This window comes from Anopheles funestus, chromosome 2RL, assembly GCF_943734845.2.
Source record: "Anopheles funestus chromosome 2RL, idAnoFuneDA-416_04, whole genome shotgun sequence".
NCBI lineage: Eukaryota > Metazoa > Arthropoda > Insecta > Diptera > Culicidae > Anopheles > Anopheles funestus.
This window is the reverse complement of record NC_064598.1, coordinates 36,418,735-36,438,243: the sequence shown is the minus strand read 5'-3', so window position 1 is coordinate 36,438,243 and position 19,509 is coordinate 36,418,735. Positions and strand designations below refer to the sequence as shown.

Sequence of the window (19,509 nt, the reverse complement as noted above, 5' to 3'; positions counted from 1 at the left end):
TTGGCTTAACGAACTCCAAGGTCGTTATTTTTTCTGACAAGGTCGTTACTCCGCCTATTTCTGATTTGACTTATTTCACAACGCAGCCGAAAAGTCAACCGTTGCTACGGGGAAGCGGTACGAATGTCGTATTCCCGCTGCATTAACTATAGTTCACCAGCTTAGTGCATCATATAGTGGCAAGATCATTTACTATTGATCGAAAGGATTACACCCCTTTGTGGGATGCTTTCCTGTTACTTGTTATATCATCACAGGAGTTTATATCATCTAAACATGATACATGCTGCTCATCTTACAATGTGTATTTATGTCGTTCTGAAACTAGAACAACCAACTTACATCGACATCAAACCTCATTTTGCAACTGCACTGTAGATGGTGTTAGTTACTTTGCAGTACACACATTCTCGTCGAAACAGCTCAACAGAAGCACACTTCAAACTTACCTGTAAAATCCACATCTATGAAGCTTGAAATGTATCTTCCACTTGTCAAGGATTTCCTTCAACTATCCAACACATGTACAAACAGGTAAAGTCCGGATGCAAAAACGTCACCGAGCCATATCATTACGAGATAAGCGGCCGGTCCCATTGCCACCCAACGTCACCCATTCCTTTTTGTAATGAAATATGTCAAAAGTTCAAGGTCTCGGTTCTCTACTTGCTTGTGGGGCCTCTAGTTTTATATCTCATTATGACGTTGGACGGGCAGCAACGTTGCTTTTGTGTTCTTCCGCCACATATTACAAACGCACCGTGGACCGATAGAAGCAGTTGTTGTACTGCTTACTGCTAACTGCAGCGTCATCTTGCAGATGAGGGGGGAAAAAAGGGAAAACTCTCCCATCTCTTACACAAATGAATGATGAAAACTCACAACTCCCAGTTTTGTTGCTCAACCGTACACCGAGATTGTACTCGCGATTGCTCAGGGAAAAAAGTGCTTCACGAAACACGAAACAAAACAGTTGGAAGGATGCTTTAAAAAGCATCATCATCTCATTTGGAAAATATGTACACAAATATTCACACATTATGCTACGCGTAACAACACATGCCGCACTAACAAATATCGTCAACACGTACTGCAAAAAACCTGTTCTCACTTGAACAAATAGAACAACGGCAACAAAAAAAGACTTCTCAACCGTCAACCGTCCGCTTCGAGAGCGTTTCCCTCTAACTTTGTTGCAATCACCGAAACCACGGTGAAGAAGGCGAGAGTAGAGGCGAGATACGGTTTGAAGGACTCGCTGTGTTCCGTTTGGAGCTACTCCTGTGCAAACCGGTGAAGCCGTTCGCCGAAGAGGCCACACAAAGCAAACCCAAGTGGCGTAAAATGCGGACCCAGATTCCTTTACCCCTCAATACCGGCCAACGCTGCTACAATAAAAGAAAGAAAATCGCCCACTTCGAGAGAGCTTTTCACCTGAAAGCACACGAGAGACGATGTGCGATGTATGTACATAAATGCATCGCGTATTTGCACCTGCACCAAGCGCACCTAGAGTGTAGAGAGCTCCACTGGCGAAGAGTTTGGATTTCACTAGGCCATTTGGTTTGCCTTGGTGCCACAACACGTGTGCATCCAACGTTGGGAATGCACTTCCGTTTCCATTATTTGTCGAGCAGAATTTGCTGGAGTGCGGGAATTCTAGACCCCTTCCCGCTTCTTCCTCACTCTTCCAGCTCTCGTTCAAGAACGTACCGAACGCATACACACACGGCAGTCGAAAAGGTTTTGTGGAGATTTATAGCCAGCGGCTCACAAATTATTCATCCGGCCCAAGATTAAAGATCGTCCGTTTGCCGATAGTGTGTTGGGGATGGGGGATAGCAAACAAAAAAATCGCGAAATGATCTATTGTGCATGTGGGTGCATTCCTTGGCTACCCAAAATTTAGCCGCATTGTTAGCCGAACCCGTCCCAAAACCCGTGCCCGATCGTTTTTTTTAGTCAATCCCAAACGGGACGATTGTATTTTAGATGCTTTTGAAAATCAATATTTGGCTCTGGTGTTTTTCTTAGTGGCGAGAAGAAACTGACTTCCGGCACAGTTGCTGATTGGAGACACAAAAGCTTAGGAATTAAGTTTCTCCAAAAAAAACAAAATGGAAACCAATTTTACAAACTCTTCCGCACCAGACGGGTGTATAATCTTCTTGTACACGTTGTCAAAAATTCAAATTCTTACCCATCTCTTCAATCTTTATATCTTCATGTGCAGCTTTACAAGCGAACCGTAACCGACCAAGCTTCGGCCAATGGTACTTGACGCTTGTTTCGGTTTCAATTACTCCCTCACTTTCCGAGGGAGGACCGAACGGGGAAGGGAAACAGTACGGCAGGGCAACATGAATCTACTCGCTTGCAACATGCTGTTAAATGCTTCTTGCCATGTGGAACCGGGCGGTGGCATTGTTGAACATAAAACTTCTATCTGAGTTGCGATATAAAATGCTTTCCTTCGCCCTCTGAAAGCTCTTACGAACAGTGGCCTCCTTTTTTTTGGGTTGGGAGGGAAGAGGGTAAATTTATTCTGTTGTGCTTTAGTGTGTGGGTTATATTTCAACGAAAAGCTTTGCTTTTAAATTATTATGACTAGCAGAGGATATTGTTACGCTTGTATCCTTCCACGGAGAGCGCGAAAGCCCTATTACTATCCAGTTGGCATGAGATGTTTTACAGCCGCCGAAACGAAATAAGTAAATATTGAATGTTTCATTTTAAGTATGGTTTAAGCAACATGGATGCAAGGTTGTACAAGGGTTGTTGTTTCTTACCATATTATGTAGAAGGTCGCTAGTATCTAGCTTGACATTGATAGGATTGTTTTGATATTGCCCGTTCGACACAACAAAGTTTTTTTTTTCAGCAAAAAAAATATCTTCTTTTAAACAAACGCAAAACAAGCATTTACTAGCTCTAGCTGGAAAAATAATACCGAGAAAGGAGTCAAAGAAATTTTCATTACTGCTAATGCTTTGGTGCTAGCTTTCGCTAGCAAAATTCACTTTCGATTATAGCGATGGATTGGATTGTGTTTTTCAATGTACAATATCTTTAATTATGAATCGTTTTTTTAAGTATTGAAAGATTTTTACATGGACTCAAAAAAAAGACTAAGGCATAAGGCTTATAGTAATGAACTTAAAAAATACACTACATAACGTACGGCATAACGACGAGGAACAAATCTAGCGACCCTCATTTTTTGTGAGATAATTCTTCCTTCGCTGCTTGTCCAGCTAAACAAAGATAATTGCACATCACACAACAAGTGATAAATAAGCGACATTTTTGGCGATTTTAAAAATCTATCTTTGATAAAAAAAATGGTCGTATCATAACTTTATAGATGTTTTATTTCGCGATTTACTTGAAATCCTGATGAGATAGACAACAATAATGTTTGCATGATTTGTGTGAAATTTAGCGTTGCGTCTTTGTATTTTCTAGTTCTTGGCCTGCTCGTCCCGGTACGTCGCGAAGACATGTCCAGGTCGCTCAATCCTGTCCCAGGAAATTTGGTCTAGGGCTACAGCCCAATCATGAATGCTATCATTTACATGAGCAATCTTGTGAGTTAAGACCGTTCAACATTTTATCGCCGCTGACAGGGTTATTAAACAGGATTTTAACATTTTTAAAATGCTATTGTGACGCTATTAGTAACGACGACATTTCTTTTTTTTTCTGACTGAAATTATGTATTCTATATAACGATGAACCAGCTTTCAATGTGATGATAGCATTTTAATAAATATTAATTATTGCTAATAAGATATAAGCTTGTCTTAATCTTGTATGCACAGGACAATTATTGATCTAAATTAACAAAAATAGATAAAATACATGTTTTTCTTACACATGATCAATCTTTCAGCTAGGAATAACAAACTATTCGATCCTCAATATACATAAATTAGTAAAAATAGTATTTAAATTACTTTTAATCGTATGTAAAGAGACAGCTTTGAAACAATTCAACTAAGAACAATCTGCGATTTCATTGCATATTTTTAGGCGCAATACACATCTGCAGGGGAAGTAATGTAAAGGAAATAAATGAGAAATGTCTTTTGTTTTTTATGATCTGACGAATACGAAAAAAAATTGCTAGCCGGTTTCTAAAAATAGGCTTCCATTATACAAAAGGCATTAAAGTATATAAAGTACAATTTGTGTCCCAAAACGTTTCAGCTTTACATTCATGATTGCTTCACACTTGTTTTACTAGTTGATCGCAACCTGGTGCAAAAGTTGTAATTACAACTAGAGCCAAATCCCCATGCCATGCCACCGGATGGAAACATTTCCCAGCAAGCTTGACATTTAACGTGCGTTGCTTCTTTTCTGCCAACGTTTAAAAACAAAAGTCGCCAGGGCCATTGTTTCTCTAGCGAAACACACGCCTGCATAAACAACCCGGATCCGGCACACGGAAACATCAAAGCAGGACATCGTTAGCACATAACAATCCAACCAACGATTCAGCCCCAAACCAAGAAGCCCCAACCCTGAATCCGTCCCTTTCTTTTTTTTCTTCTCTATTCTCTCTATCTCTCTTTCACATCAGATTTTCGTTCGGCCACGTTCGTTCCTAACCGGCCGCCGCTGCTGCTGAGCAAGCACAAAATTTATGATCCGGAAATGATCGCTAACCCAACCCCCCTCGGCACCTCATTTTCTGATCCCATCCTCCTCTGCACTTCCATCGCGTTTTTCAATAGCTTTTTCCACGCGACAGTGTCGGGTGCAATCAGTTCTTAAACTTTATAGAAAATCGCTTCGGCGCGGATTGTCGTCATTCATTTTATTGTTCCATTTCGCGAGAAAACCTCCCAAACCTTCATCTTGCGACCCCTCGCAGGAGGCGAGAGCGGGGTGCAAGATATGGGCCACAAAAATAAAATACACCCAAGCAGTTGGAAGGCATACACGGATATCGAACCAAAAGGAAGAGGAAAAAAAAGGAAAAGCTTTGCAGAAACCTCTCACAGCGGCTTCGGTGTGCTGTGGAATATAAATCAAAACCTGTCGTGCAGCAGTGGAACTTTAGCGTACCGAAACTTCATCTTTTTCGTACTCCTTTCTCCTCATCCTTCTCATGCCAAATGTTGCACTGTGCGAACCCCGATGAGAACGGTTCCGGTTCCGGGTGGTTCTCACTGTGACCTCTTGGCCACAAAACGGAAGGCCACGGCGAAAATTTGTTTCGGAAGTTCTGTACTGTTTTGTGTTTTATCGTACCTACCGTGCGTTTCCCCGCTATTCGCTTCACTGCACCCGTTTTGTCTGAACTGAAAACAGCAGAAAACAGTCAGCACACATTCGTTCAAAACTGCTCAAACTGCCGGATTTCATAACATTAAGGTGTTAATAATGCAGCACAAACGTCGGGCTTCAAATGTCAGTTTTTCTTGCCACCGTCCCATTCTCCTTTCGCTTTTACTTTTCTTTCGACCCCGACTACGGCGGGATGGATGAATATTTCAGCAACCTTTTCCATCGGTATACGCTGCCTACCCCACCGACCTGGTGGCACCATTATTGATGGAGCTATCATCGTTTAAACGAACTGTTTAACGTTTGGAAGTGTTAGAGCACACCTTTCCGTTAGGGGGCCCAGCATTTGCATCTTATTGACATTCGGCAGCAAACGAACGAAAAATAAAAGCAACACACAATCACAGAATAATTCACCATAACGTTGGGATTTCTGAACGCTGCCAAGGACAGAAGGATAATGTTCCTTCTTTCACGTCGGTCTTCCCCTTTCTGGCATTGAAAAAAAAAACGAAATCTCGAAAACATAAAACTCCTTAACTCAATTGGAAAGAAATGAAACAACTTCCTTCAGCATTGGGGAACGGTAAAGTATCCGTACATTCATTTACGGCGTGTTCTTGTGTTAGTCCAAGAGAACAAATAAACGAACAAATGCCTGCGCTATTCATTTTGCCATCCAATCTTTTTTGTTGAGCAGCGCAAAAAACGCGTTCTACGAAATCTAAATCGAAAGTGTTTGCACAGGCCGTGGTTTGGTTGGTGCTTTTTTCCATCCCCTCCTCCCGCTTACACTTGGAGCTCGAAATGGAACGCACCGACTTTGCTTTAGTCGACAGCATCAGGGACGGAACAATGTCGATACATGGTTAATTTTCCTTTTGCCACTTTTCCACCGCAAAATCCACATTAGGCCTTTTCCCGGTGGCTTGTGATGGCAAATAACATACGGTGGAAAAATGTTCCCAGGTGACAAAACCAGGAAAGTGTGTCAAATAGACAGTTAATGAAGTTATATTAATGTAAATTTGTTAGACCAGTTGCATACTGTTGGGCGTTTTGTTATACAAATTCATTTAAGTTCCATTTTTAAAAAAGACGCCTAAATTTATGCTATTCGCATGCCGATATCTACCTTTTACATAACTTTGTTAGCAGCTTGTTTATCACTTCCATCAAGCCTGTTACTTGGGGCAGCTTTTTTTTGTCCCTCATAGTACCCCCGAAACTTCCCCCCCCCCCCCCCCCCCCATCCCCCTTACAATACGAATCCATAAGATGGTTCCACGCGTAACCATAAACATCTCTGGCACGTGGTCACCAGCACGCACCAGCTGGGTTTTTGGGTTATTTAATTTCACATTTGGCTTCCCGGGGTTCGCGCGAAACGGCCCAACGCGCGCTCAAATTCGAATCGACATTTGCCGTAATGTAATCCAGTCGAAACTCTGATGCCTGAGACTTGCTGAATTCGGCACATGCCAGCACAAAACGCACCATATTCCTAACCATGACCATGGTTGAAGGGCAACGGGAAACGGTCGTGGGGTTGGTATTTATGCGACAAAGTCAAGAAAAACCGGGTCGCAAGAAAATGGAACGCCACAGTGAAGCCAAACCATGCTGAAAGACGTTTCCTTCTTGTGATGCGTTCCACGCCCTTCCCCCGTTCCCGAACCGTGGTTTGTGAAGGCGAAACCACCAAACCCCAAGTGCCCATACCCAGACACATGTTTGTGTGTGCCCACGGATGGTACCGTAACACACGATTTGAAGATGCAAGTCACATCGCATCCATACGTCAGCAGCTCATAGCCGTCGTCGTGGTCGTGGTTGTCCTCAATTTGGGAAATGAATTTCCAATCCACCGCTTGTGTCCGCTTCTTTCTGATATCGCTTCCCAGACATGTATACATAACGTGCGCACGGTTAACCATGTCGATCGAATGTAGTCTTTACACGCTAAAAGAGCGAAGAAGTCGTTCGCTGAACTCATAAATTGCACGTCTTTCTTTGTTTTTCGCCCACCGGAACCAACCGGTTCCCCAAACCTCCAACTGGGGCAAGAAAAGCCAATTTTAATTCTCACATTTTACCCCGTACCAGTGTTCCTGTTGGAAGATTAAAAGTTCGTTCGTTAACTCGCTTACACACTGCTGTTGCTGCTGCTGCTGCTGCTGAGGGTACATTAACTGAAGTCGGAACATTTCTTGTCCTGGCATGCGTTTGATGAAGGAGTTTAAACATAAACCACCAAGCAATTAGCCAGGTTAAACTATTTTAACAATCTGTGCAAATGTACCGTTATCTAGCAGTATATTTCGCCCGTTGTTATGAATCCAAATCGCTACGAAGAATTGCTTCAAGCTTGTTTTCAATACTGCACGTTGGTGGAAAACAACGAACATAAACTGCTAACAACATGCTGTTGCATGATCCGAATCCATTTTGCTTAGCACATTGCATACTTTAAGGCAAATTTTAAAACAAAATACACAATCGCGCACAAAGACAAAACGCCTAAAGTCATGCAACCGCGCTTGACAAAATTACAGTCGCCTACATAATCTTGGAAATTGGATTTGCACATTCCAACATCATCTTACCTGGGCTGGGGTATAAGAGAGTAACGCGCCCGTTAATTAAGGCGCCTCCGTTACCTTTAAGCTAAACACGTCTCTCTAATACATCAACCAAACCGACCAACAAGCGCCAACATCAACGTCAATCAACTCGCAAAACAATGAATCACACACCGCCAAAGCAAACCGATAGATCAAGATTTACCTAACAATTAACACGCTTTTGCAAACCAGGATCATCTAAACGGGTGGAAGCATTCCACGGCATATTCCTCATTCCGATACACGGTTCTTAACATAATTGTAACAAAGCAACAGAGGCGATGATTAAGTTGCACACCTGCTGTCCACAGTTAATGCAAGGTGCGATTGTTTGTGTTGTGATGGCATGTAATGGAAAGGGGAAGGAGCTGGTTGTGTTTTGTCTAAATTCGAAGAAGCTTCCATCGAAACTACCACGCACACACACACCAGGCGCTTTCAAACATTAATTACCACCAACAGCAAAACAGCAGGAAGCACTTTTCGCGTGGCGTGCGAAATAATATCGATCAAATTAGTTGACAGTGAGTTACACTTCGAATCAGCATAATTCCACGGGAATTTATCATGCTTTTACATGAACCAATGCGCATAATGGATAGCGCTCACGTGATTTCTGGACGTTAACAATCTCATCAACGGTATCATGGTTTTCAATTTGGTAATCAAAATGGGCCTTGGGAAAGGCGCGGAAGCGCTCAAGCGTGAATATTAGATAGATCAGTAAACCAAACACAACCAACAGCATCGTCTGATGTTGATTTGGTAATGCCTGGATTTTATAGTTTGTTAAGTAAGCACTAAGTACTATATTACTCGAGCTGTGTGTAGGATATGTGTAGGCGCCTGTGGGTATGCAATATATTTTTTCGGCATGCCAGCACCTTCATGAGCCTGAACTAGAGATGAGAATAACAACTCTTTTTAGTGAATCAACTCAGAGTGAATGAGTCATTATTAAAAGTCAGTACGTTTAACGACTCATTTCGTCATAAACGAAAAACTCAGTCATAAAAAAATCGAAATAAATCTCCTACGCCCTTAGCTTTTTTTCGGGAAATTTAACAAAATGTTATAAATCGATTTATTTTAATGCCAATTGGTTGAAATAAGTTTCTTTTCACTCAAATAGTACTTTAAATAAAAAGAAGAATAAAAAATTACAAAAAAATTAAAAAATTGTTAAAATTTGAAAATTTCATAAGGCCTTGTCTTTTTTTTGAGTAATTTTGCAAAATTTTATAAATGGATTTATTTAAATGCCAATTGGTTGAACTAAGTTTCTTTTCACTCAAATAATGCTTTAAATAAAGAAAAGAGTAAAAAATAATAAAAAAAGAAAAAATCTAAAAATTCTAAAATTTCTTAAGGCTATAGGCTTAACTTTTTTTTGAGTAATTTTGCAAAATTTTATAAATTGACTTGCTTATCCGGCAAACCCAGCTTTGCCCTTAAACATGCGTTTTGTAATTAAAACAAACATTTTGAGAGTTCAATCTTGATTCGTGTGGTATTATTAGAGTGACGATTAGAGAATATCGTTGAATAATTGAAAATTCTTAAATTACGACCTTTCTTAATTCAAATCACATTCCCAATCAAAGCAATTTTTCTTCTTCTTTTCTGGCTTTTCTTCTTCTTTTCTGCTACTTCAGGAGACATTTCTGGTTTTCCTTGACGATTGGGATTTAATACCAGGTCCTTCCGAGTAAGGCGCCGATTCCACATGTACCACCGAGCCGCAAATCACTAAATAGCCTTTTACGCTATTTGCTTGCTTTTTACATATTTATCACTCACTTTACGCTTTAATGAATAAAATTACACAAATAAATCGTCATGTGTACTTACTTTGATCGATTTACTCGGTGGAACTTTTTTGTTTCAGTAGTGTTCAACATTATTCGTGTTGAAAAAATGGCTATGCCTACTTGACAACTCCCGTAGGAAAAACAGAAAAGAACTCATAATATTGGCCAGAGGCCAAATAGCGAAATGAAAAGTAGCGGTAAACCTATTCTCATACCTAACGAACGTTTAGCGAAAATTTCAAACAAATCGGTGCAGCCGTTTAAGAGGAGTTTGCACACTAACACCGCGACACGAGAATTTTATATATATAGATTTATTTTAATGCCAATTGGTTGAAATAAGTTTCTTTTCACTCAAATAGTACTTTAAATAAAAAAAAACAATAAAAAATTACAAAAAAATTAAAAAATTCTAAAAATTTGAATATTTTATAAGGCCTTACCTTTTTTTTGAGTAATTTGGCAAAATTTTATAAATTGATTTATTTTAATGCCAATTGGTTGAAATAAGTTTCAATTCACTCAAATGATGCTTTAAAAAAAAAAGAAATAAATAAATGCTATAAATTTGCAAATCTCCTAAGCCGAGGCGAATCCCGTTTCATGTCCTTGCCGATCAGACTAGCCCGCTTGTTCGCTTATGAAGGTTTGACAGTTAAGCAGAGCGAGAAGTATATTAATTTGGCTAGTTTGGGTATTGTACACATGTATTCCGTTTTAACTCATGTGTTTCAAGCGTTTCATTTCAACTCATTTTTGTTTCAACTCACTCGCACATTTTCGTTTCAACTCACGTATTTACTCTTTTTGCAACTCGACTCACCACGGCTACATGCTTACACTCATGAGTGAGTAAGTGAAAAAAGAGTCGCTAAAATTCCTCGTGATGAGTGAACGAAACTCCTTCAATACAACGTTTCAACTCACTATCTGACTCTTACTCACTTTGCACATCTCTAGCCTGAACCCAATATGTAAACCAGCGGAATGAAGTCGATGTCGAAGCGGACACATTAAACGAATAAAAAAGCTTATAAACTATATAAAATAAAAATTTAGACTTTTAACTTACCTGATGTATGTTGCGATCGTTGCTCTTCATTGTTAAAATGGGTGTAAGTAAATGCAGAAGAACGCTGGTTGGAATTACTTGTCCCCGGAACTGCACTATCGGCAGATGGCAGTGTTGATGCAGAAGACAGACTCACTACAGCTAGAGAGGACGACTTGGCTGATTGTAACGGTCCTGTACGTATCGTTGTCGAAGTCGTTGCGCCAGCCGTTACCACACCCGGTGACAGTAGTAACAGTCCGTTCGTTAGATCCTTGTTACTGCTGGTACTACTACCACCACTGCTACTACTATTACTTCCAACACTTGACGATTGCACACGCAGTTGCTGACCGTTGCCACTAATGTTAGCGCTATTTACGCTGCCACTAATATTGCACCCGCTGCTGCATCCAACGGTACTAACCGCAATACCCCGCTGGAGCTCGTATCCGATGGCACTTTCACTGACACACGCCGGACCCGTCAACACCTGTTGCGCTCCGACAACTGTGCCACACCCGTCATCAACCGTTGACGCACGGACAGAAGAGCAGTTGGAACCTGTGGTAGTGCCGGCACCACCACCACCATCAGGACTATCGATACGTTTTGGCACGGAACTCGATTCGATTTCGACACCCTTGGACACGCTCGACAAATTGGCGTTCGCTGCATCGGCCAACGAGGCCACACTACTGCTATTCACACTGACTGCGATGTTTCCATTCGAGCGGCTTCGTTCACTAGTGGCACCGTGTGCTCCCAAAAATATTCGTGACCTATATTTTTATTCAAAGGATAATAAAAAGTTAAAAGGATTTCTTGTTTAATGAATTTAAAGATTTATTTAGGAATTATACATAACAAAACATAAAAAAAAATCAAAAACATATTGATGTTTTTAAAAACATAGAAAACACAATAAGATACAGGAAAAATTTAAATTTACTAAAAATGTTTGTTAAGAGAATTTAAAAACAAACATCCACTAAAACCTCGATGCATGGTAATGTACATTTTCTTTTGGTTTCTTGATTAATTCCAGCCTAATGTTGAGCATTTATGGTAGAAAAAAAAACGCTCGATGAATTGTTGAATAGATTGCCGGAAAACATTCGAATCATCGGATCTGTGTCGGTAGGAAAACCCTTCAAAGGCTGTAGCGGTAGAAACAATTTTCCTGAGCTGACATCTCACCTTATTCTATAGTTTCAATATGAGCGAATAACAAAGTGGCCACTCGTTGTCCATTGCCTCGATGAAAACTTTTAAGGATTAGTCGAATATTCAAATTCTGGTTCATGTTTGAAAGCATGGAGAAGCAACTATGTGCACACCTTTTGACGTTTTTTGACGTTTTAATGCTGTGTATTTAAATAGCAAAAACATTTAATCAAGTAGGCTTAGCTACAGCGACATCGTCAAATAGCAGATCGAAACAAAAAACATTTTTTCTAGATAATTTTACAAAACGAAGAATAAAACCAAAAATGAGAATGCAATTCGTGACTGTATTCAACTCTTTATATAAGGCATTCAAACGTAAGTTTGTCTGAAGCCTGTAAACAGTATAAGGCGCAACGAAAACCAGTTGAATAATTTCTTTCGTCATCGGTGGCCGCCAGGAACATTAATTTTAACGCATAACGAGGAGAAACAAATTACACTTTGGATGGGCCAGATGCAAAACAATCAGAATTTCCAGTAACCAATTTATTAACGAATATTGCCGATTACATAACTATCGATACAAAAACAGCTCAATTGAAAGATAACATTATTTTGCGGATATTTTGAATCCATCCAAAAACGAAAGAAGTAAAATGTGAAACTCGAACTGTGCATGAAACTAAAAAAAAATTAGCAAGCTAAATAAAGTTTTATGGTATTAATAAACAAATAGTTTTCGGGAAAATATAGAAAAGTGGTTCAGCCATGTTTGTTCCAACAAGGGTTGCTGTGATTTTATTTGTTGATTGTAATGTGTTCTCTAAACATAATTCTCCGTATAATTTGCGGATGTTTGTCAATCGCTTCCTAGAAAATGACATCATTACATTCGTAAAACACACACATACCAATCATACATTACGCAATATGCCCTAAAATGGTACCAAGAACGCTTGAAAATGATTTCCATCTCACCGTACCAAACGAACATGGATGACAGTTCGTATGTAGTGCTGCCTCGTTTCAAAGATTCCCTTTTTGGCTCATCATTACAGCTCCCTTTGCTGATAAAAACACCGTGAAACATCAAAGGCAAGTTACCATTCACGTTGTCATTGCCAGCAAATGCTACGGTTAAATCTCCCACTGCTGTGGATCTAGTAGCATTGCGTGTAACCTTAATAACACACTCACAGTCATTTACCCTTTTGACACAAAGTAGGACAATGACTCATCCTTACGAAGCACCTACTGCGATTTGAAACGTTTTGCATCATCAACCACCATGGCAATTGGGCACGGGCCGGTGATGCTCTATTACACACGGAGGCTGTAAAAACACTTGAGCTGCAACGGAATGAGCCGTCCGTTGATGGTAACCCCTTGTTCTGGAAAATACGAAAAGGCAGTAAGCAACACAACAAAGCAAATCCACAAAATACCACACAACCCACACACGTTTTAATTTTTCGGAAGTGTTGCATATACCGGAAGACATGCAGAAAAGTGAACCAGATAAGAGACGGTGGTGGAAGCCTTTGCTACCTTAAATTATTTATTGGGCATAAATTATGACCACACTGCACTAGACTCCCGTCAGATTCATAATGAATGTATGCAATTTCCTCTGCGCGCGCTTCTTGGGGGACGTGAGATTTTCTCACCTTACGCATCTTATACGTAAATCAATTCGGTGTCTGGTGAAAAAAAAAGACAGTTAGATAAAGAACAAATACCTTCAATCTAAAGGACAAATCCGTACAATAATGCTGGGTGCCCAGTAGACAGAAATCGCGTCTCCATCATGCATCTCGAGGGATGCTGCGGTGTCGGTTCCTTGTATCACCAGTCCATTGTATGCAAACAACGCTTCCAACGGTACCACACCAAAGAGAACGCAAAATGTGTTCATGAGCTTGCGGAGTGGTAAGCGCTTTTTAATCCTAAAGCGTGTAATCATGCCATCCTGTCCCACAACAAACAGCAAGATATACTCCATTTCTTTTTTTCAAACACACGCAGACGAAATACACTTGGCACGAATATAGGATCGAAAGAACCTTTCTTGCTTGATGCTGACGACAAAACGACAACTGACTACTTTGATTTACACTTCACTTGAAGTTAGTTTATTGAATGCATCCTCATTGAGGTGATGTGCAATATATAGTTTCCTCAGATATGTTTTCAAAGGTTACTATGATATGATGCTGAATACAACGTTGGTTACTATGATCGGTTGCTATGACACACACCGAGGTATGTGTGTGTGTGTGTGTGTGTGTGGTGTCACACCTTTAGGCGCTGCTCTGGGATTTGTCGTATACGACGAACGACAAATACAAACGTATGGAGCTGTATGAAGGTGCTCTGTCAAATCCTGTAAAACATGATCATACATCTGTCGTTATACAAATCAATTTGTTTTTTCTATAAACCTCGTAAAACTTGTCGTAGGCACATCTTTCAAAACGTGCATCTTGGTTGTCAAAACAGAACAAATTGTTGCAGCAGAAATTAAATGGACGCAAATTGTCCAATGTGCATCATTTTAAACTGAATTTTAATTAAAGCGGCCAGTCTAACAAGTTAAGGCAATGGAACTCAGATTTTAGGACGCTTTATTGTTGGTTTTGTATGTTTGATGATTTGATGTTTTTCTTCTTATTGTTTCGGTTTGACGTCCCTTCTCTGTTTGACAGTTTGTGTGACGACAAATCCTAGAGCACCCAAAAAACTTGTCGTTGTCGTTCGTCGTATACGACAAATCCCAGAGCAGCGCCTTATGAGTTGTCATTTGTCGTACCTTGAAACCACGGTGTATGAATAGTGCATCGCTGGACCAATTTTTAACAGAAGATTTTTTTTCAGACAAATGTGCCAAAAAAGTCAAATCATAAATAAAATGTTTCAAATAGTACACCTCCATCCCTTGTTTAATATAAAAGTGTATAATAAATATCAAACAAGGAAACACAAGTGTGTTATCGCCCTGATGTCCTTTGTGCGTTCATTAGCTGGAGTCGAAAGAATGGCAATTCTGTGGTCTATTTTTATCGGTATTTCAACAAGTAGGCCTGTGTGGTTACACCACCGAACATGGCAATGTTTCGAATGGCTTACAATTTATTTGTTTTGTTGAGGCGCCTATCATTATAGTTTATTTTACAATTTGGGAGACCATTTATAGTTGTGCTCTAACCCCTCTCGTTTGTTCGAGTGTTTGCAATAGTGTTGCACAGTGTGGTCTTTAAAACTTTAAAACTGCAAAACCTCAACCATAGAAGAGACGAAAGTCACCAAAACGAGTCGGCCTGACTTCGGCCGTGCAGCTTCCGGAAAGCTCAACATAAATCAAACACACCCGTACGTACGTATGTACGTATGCTGCAGCTTAAGCCCACCGTTTCGTGTCTGTAGGCGATCAAGAATTTACCAAAACCCCCTGTTTTCCACCGGGACAGAATGAAAGGAACGGAAAATGGTGTAACAGCAGCATAAGCATCGGGAAAGTTATCCGAAAGTTAATATGCCACGGATTACGGAGCGACAAAATCTGCACCGGTCTGCACAAAACCTGAAGCAATGTGGGTCAACGTGTGTTTTTTTGGGTTGCCTCTGGATGCAAACTCATCAACAGCCGGGTAGGTTAATGAGCTATGGCTAGTAAACATTCATAAAGTATTAAAGGTATATTTATTCCTTTCGGTTCACTTTAGGGTTGAAATTTAATGGCGGGAATTTCTGGCCCCAACGTGCGGTAAGTTTTCTACAGGACGTTCTCCATTCGCACAACCTTCACCTTAAACTCACCGTAAACATTCATCATAACTCTCCACACGGCAAACCAACGGTACGCAACGGACGTACCGATACTGACGGCGAACATTTCGATTACACAATGGCAGGAATGCGTTGTTTACAGATATTTGCATAAATACATTCCATGCAAATGAAATTCCACCCGCCCCATGCCAGTAAAATAGTTCTCTCGCTTTCTCTCTTTCTCAGTCTCTCTCCCTAGCTCTCTCTCTTTTTGGGATGAAAAGAGAAGAAATATAAAAGTCATCTCTACCGACTGTACGGGATGGCATGGCGTTAGCAATAACCGAAACAGTACGGTATACGGACTAATCACGCCATCAGCAGGACTAACAAACATGCCAGGATTTTGGTCCGTCATCGTGTGCCACTTAAAGCTATTGCTTTCGCGGCCACTGCTCGTTAATCATGGGTTTGTGTGTGTGTGTGTGTGTGTGTGTGTGTGCACCCAACTTCCGTCAGTTAGTTTGTGGGAAGAAGTTAAACAAGCGGGTGGAAGACGAGTAACACGGTAACCTTCACTACGTAAAGCGAAGAACCCACCCAACGGCAGTCAGAGAGGTTATGTACTAAATGCTTACTGGATGAAAAAAAAGAAGCCATTCCTTCCGGTTGCAAAAACACACGGGTGAGTGATTTTATGTTTTCTTTTTATTAAATAAGCTAGCAAAGAGGAAACAAAAAACATTTTCCACTTTATGGGGCACAATACAACACAAATAAGGCACAACCTTAAACCTTATCTTTAGCGAACAAAATATGGCGCATTTCTTCATTACCAGGAAGCCATGCAAAACGGTTAAACTGCCTAGAAATGGAATCGGGAACGGGAAGAACATGTTTGTCCCAGAAAACTGGGTACAGTTACAGATAAATATTATGTATTAGGCCATCAAATCCTGACGATTTGGTGTCTTTATCGCAAAGTAACAGATAAACGTAATAAGGTCAATGTTTCCGGCTAACTCCAAACGCATAAAAGTATGTAAATTGGGATTACTTTTGTTTCTAAACGTCAAGGTATCTCGAGTGCTTCTGATTTTATTTAAATCAATATCTGTATAATTGAATTAATACTTTTCCAACAACTTATTTTGGTCTTATCCGTTGCCGATATTATGTATTAGCTCTTGGACGTTAATTTTATAGAATCAACTGTTGAATGCAGTAGTTCGGCACAGGTAAAAAGCCTCACTTTGTTCTATTCTAGCTGCTAAAATACTTAGGAAGGAATCATGACCAAAAGAAGGAATCAAGAAGAGAACCTTTAAAGATGTTTAATGCTGATGTTTAACTTTTACATCAAACATGGTATACTTGCTGCCCTTTGCATAAACCCAACTTGATTGGCATTTCAAGCAGAATTGCATACATTTATGCAACTACCGTTACGACTGGGGATGTTCGAAGAGAGGATTATCCATCAGTCAGAACCACAACAGGTTCAGTAAACATTTCACATTTTAAAAAAACAATTAATTGCATACCTTTTTGGGGCGTGAGTTACTTCAACTTAGTGTGCTACACTGTCGAGGGTTGCAAACAACTCTCCTGCAGTGTTTTGTATTCCATAACAACATTCCAGCACAGCACATAAATGCCGTCTTCCTTTGAATGTTGAAATCCTTTTAACGATTAATTATGTTTGCATGTCAGTGGCATACAGTGGCAATGGAAGAAAACGAAATGAAAATTCCACGCATCATGTAGAAAACAAAACAAGGGGAAGATAAAATATTTCACAATTCCATGCCAGTGGCAGAACCCGGTAGAAATAATGCCAACCACAGGCACAAAGGTAGGTTCCCACCCGGCAGCACTGTGTTATTGAATGAATTCGAATGAAACCCCATTTCATTAAAAGATGCGTCGTCGTTTTTGTTTTTGTTTGCCCCCTGTTCGAATGAAAATACAAAGATAAACAGCAAATAAACTGCTTTTGGTGTTTTGTTTGTTTTGTTTTCTTTTTTTTTGGCAAAACCTAAACGACCCGCGGACCCGATGATGAGAAAGAAGCTCGTAATAATTGCGGTAAGCGTATAAAACACGTATTCCAGCGCTCGATTTCGATTCGTAAGCACTGATAAATAAATCACCATTTGCCTCGCTCACATGTAGCTGCCATAGCAACTGTGTACGAACGGTGCAAATGGCAAGAAGCCATTTGCATCATCGGCCACCATTTGTAAATCGTGGGGAAAACCGTGGACTAGCGCTTTCCATTCATCAATCATGATTTGGATGGGCTGTATAATTTAACTTTCAAAGCACTCCACTGTTTCGTGGAGTCACCCAACATTTTGTGCCGGGGAGGGGGAGGGGTTAGACACATGGGGGAAACCTGTTGGGTGGGTGAGAAATAAACCAGAGCGCATACATAAGTAATGCCAGACCCGGAGGTCATTTATTTGCGAAGGACACACCAGGGGCGCAACAAATGCTTCCCTCACGGTGCTTTCGTTCGTCCGGCAATGGGTCATAGGAGTTGGAACCTCGGATCTTTTTTTTCTCAAAAATATACTCTCATTAGTGGGTTAATAGATAATGAAATGAAGGTACCTATACAAACAACTGAAACTTAAACAAAAGCCTATAAAACTATTAACTAAATACAAATTTAACTCAACAGCAGCAAGCAACCATAGCGAACACACTCACTGGTGATCCGGTGGAGCCTGAGGAGAATACTTTCTTCTGTGATAGTATGAAACATTTCCAACCGGCATTGGCACTACGATAAGGCGGTTTAAAAGAAGCTGTTTTTGTTTACACTTGAAACAAACGGTTCCAATGGGCTTTTGGATGGAAAAACGAGCTTTAAAACACTGCCACCATCATTATCATCTGCATCATGAACACCACGTCACACAAGCCCATATTTATCCGTTCACTTTACGCTGTTTAAACACACATCCAGTTTGATACCGATACGGCAACCCATTTGCACACAATTTCCCACCTTTATGGAACACATTTTCATTGCACAACGTTTTTTTTTTCTTTTGAAATTGCTGGCTGCTTTAATGGCACGCACCGTACGATTCGTGTGGTTCGCCTTATCCTGTGGCTTGGCAAGATGTGCTGAAATGATTTATTCAAAATAGAACATAAAACATAGCATATTTGTAACCCCGCGTTACCCCTCGCGTCACACGAAAACTAAACTCCTTTGAACACGCAAGTATGAACGACCGGGCGTCTCCATCGTGGGAAAACAATCGCGCGCGCACAAGAACGTTGATTATTCGCGAAAATGCTAGCAACCCCCCTACCACTACACGGTATCTTGGATCGCGCGGGGCGGGTAGAAACATTGTTGGTGATGTGTGACCAATCCAGCTGGACCGAATGCATACTGCGATTATCATCACATTCACAGCTTCACCAAATTCCACCACAAAACGGATTTGCGAGTGAAACAGTGACGGGGCGAGGGAAAGAGGATATGAAATATTCAGCAGTCAATTTTCCCTCGTTTCCAGTAGGTACAGTATAGTAGCAACGCGACAAAATCAACAACGGAATCCACTCGCCATTTGCAAATAACACACAGTCCACCACACAATCACACACACACACAGAACACAGACGGAACAAAAAACGTCATTGCGTGAATAGGTATTTGTTTTTGCTTTCTTTTTTCAACCACTAGTGCAACTGTGCATCTGTGTCTTTTACAATTTCTTTGGGGGTGTTTTCATTTCTTTCTTCATTTTTTTTCTCTCTCTCTCAC

General features: G+C 40.5%; 1 protein-coding gene and 1 long non-coding RNA gene across 3 annotated transcripts in view; both read right to left on the bottom strand.

Annotated features, from left to right (window-relative positions):
- The window catches only part of LOC125760513 (uncharacterized), a 46,350-nt gene that overhangs the window by 25,107 nt on the left and 1,734 nt on the right, over positions 1-19,509 (bottom strand). The window contains exons 2-3 of one of the 2 annotated variants that reach the window (XM_049420704.1): positions 18,435-18,857; positions 10,803-11,563 (exon numbers count right to left, since the gene is read on the bottom strand). In XM_049420704.1, the coding sequence (XP_049276661.1) occupies positions 10,803-11,563; positions 18,435-18,502 (829 nt within the window). In that variant the 5' untranslated portion in view covers positions 18,503-18,857. The remainder of the gene's footprint in view (positions 1-10,802; positions 11,564-18,434; positions 18,858-19,509) is intronic. The other variant, XM_049420705.1, reaches the window with a different exon arrangement.
- On the bottom strand, positions 13,476-14,255 carry LOC125760535 (uncharacterized). Its single transcript, XR_007418014.1, has 2 exons — positions 13,717-14,255; positions 13,476-13,651 (listed from the first exon to the last, which is right to left on the bottom strand). It is a non-coding gene; the product is annotated as an uncharacterized LOC125760535 (long non-coding RNA).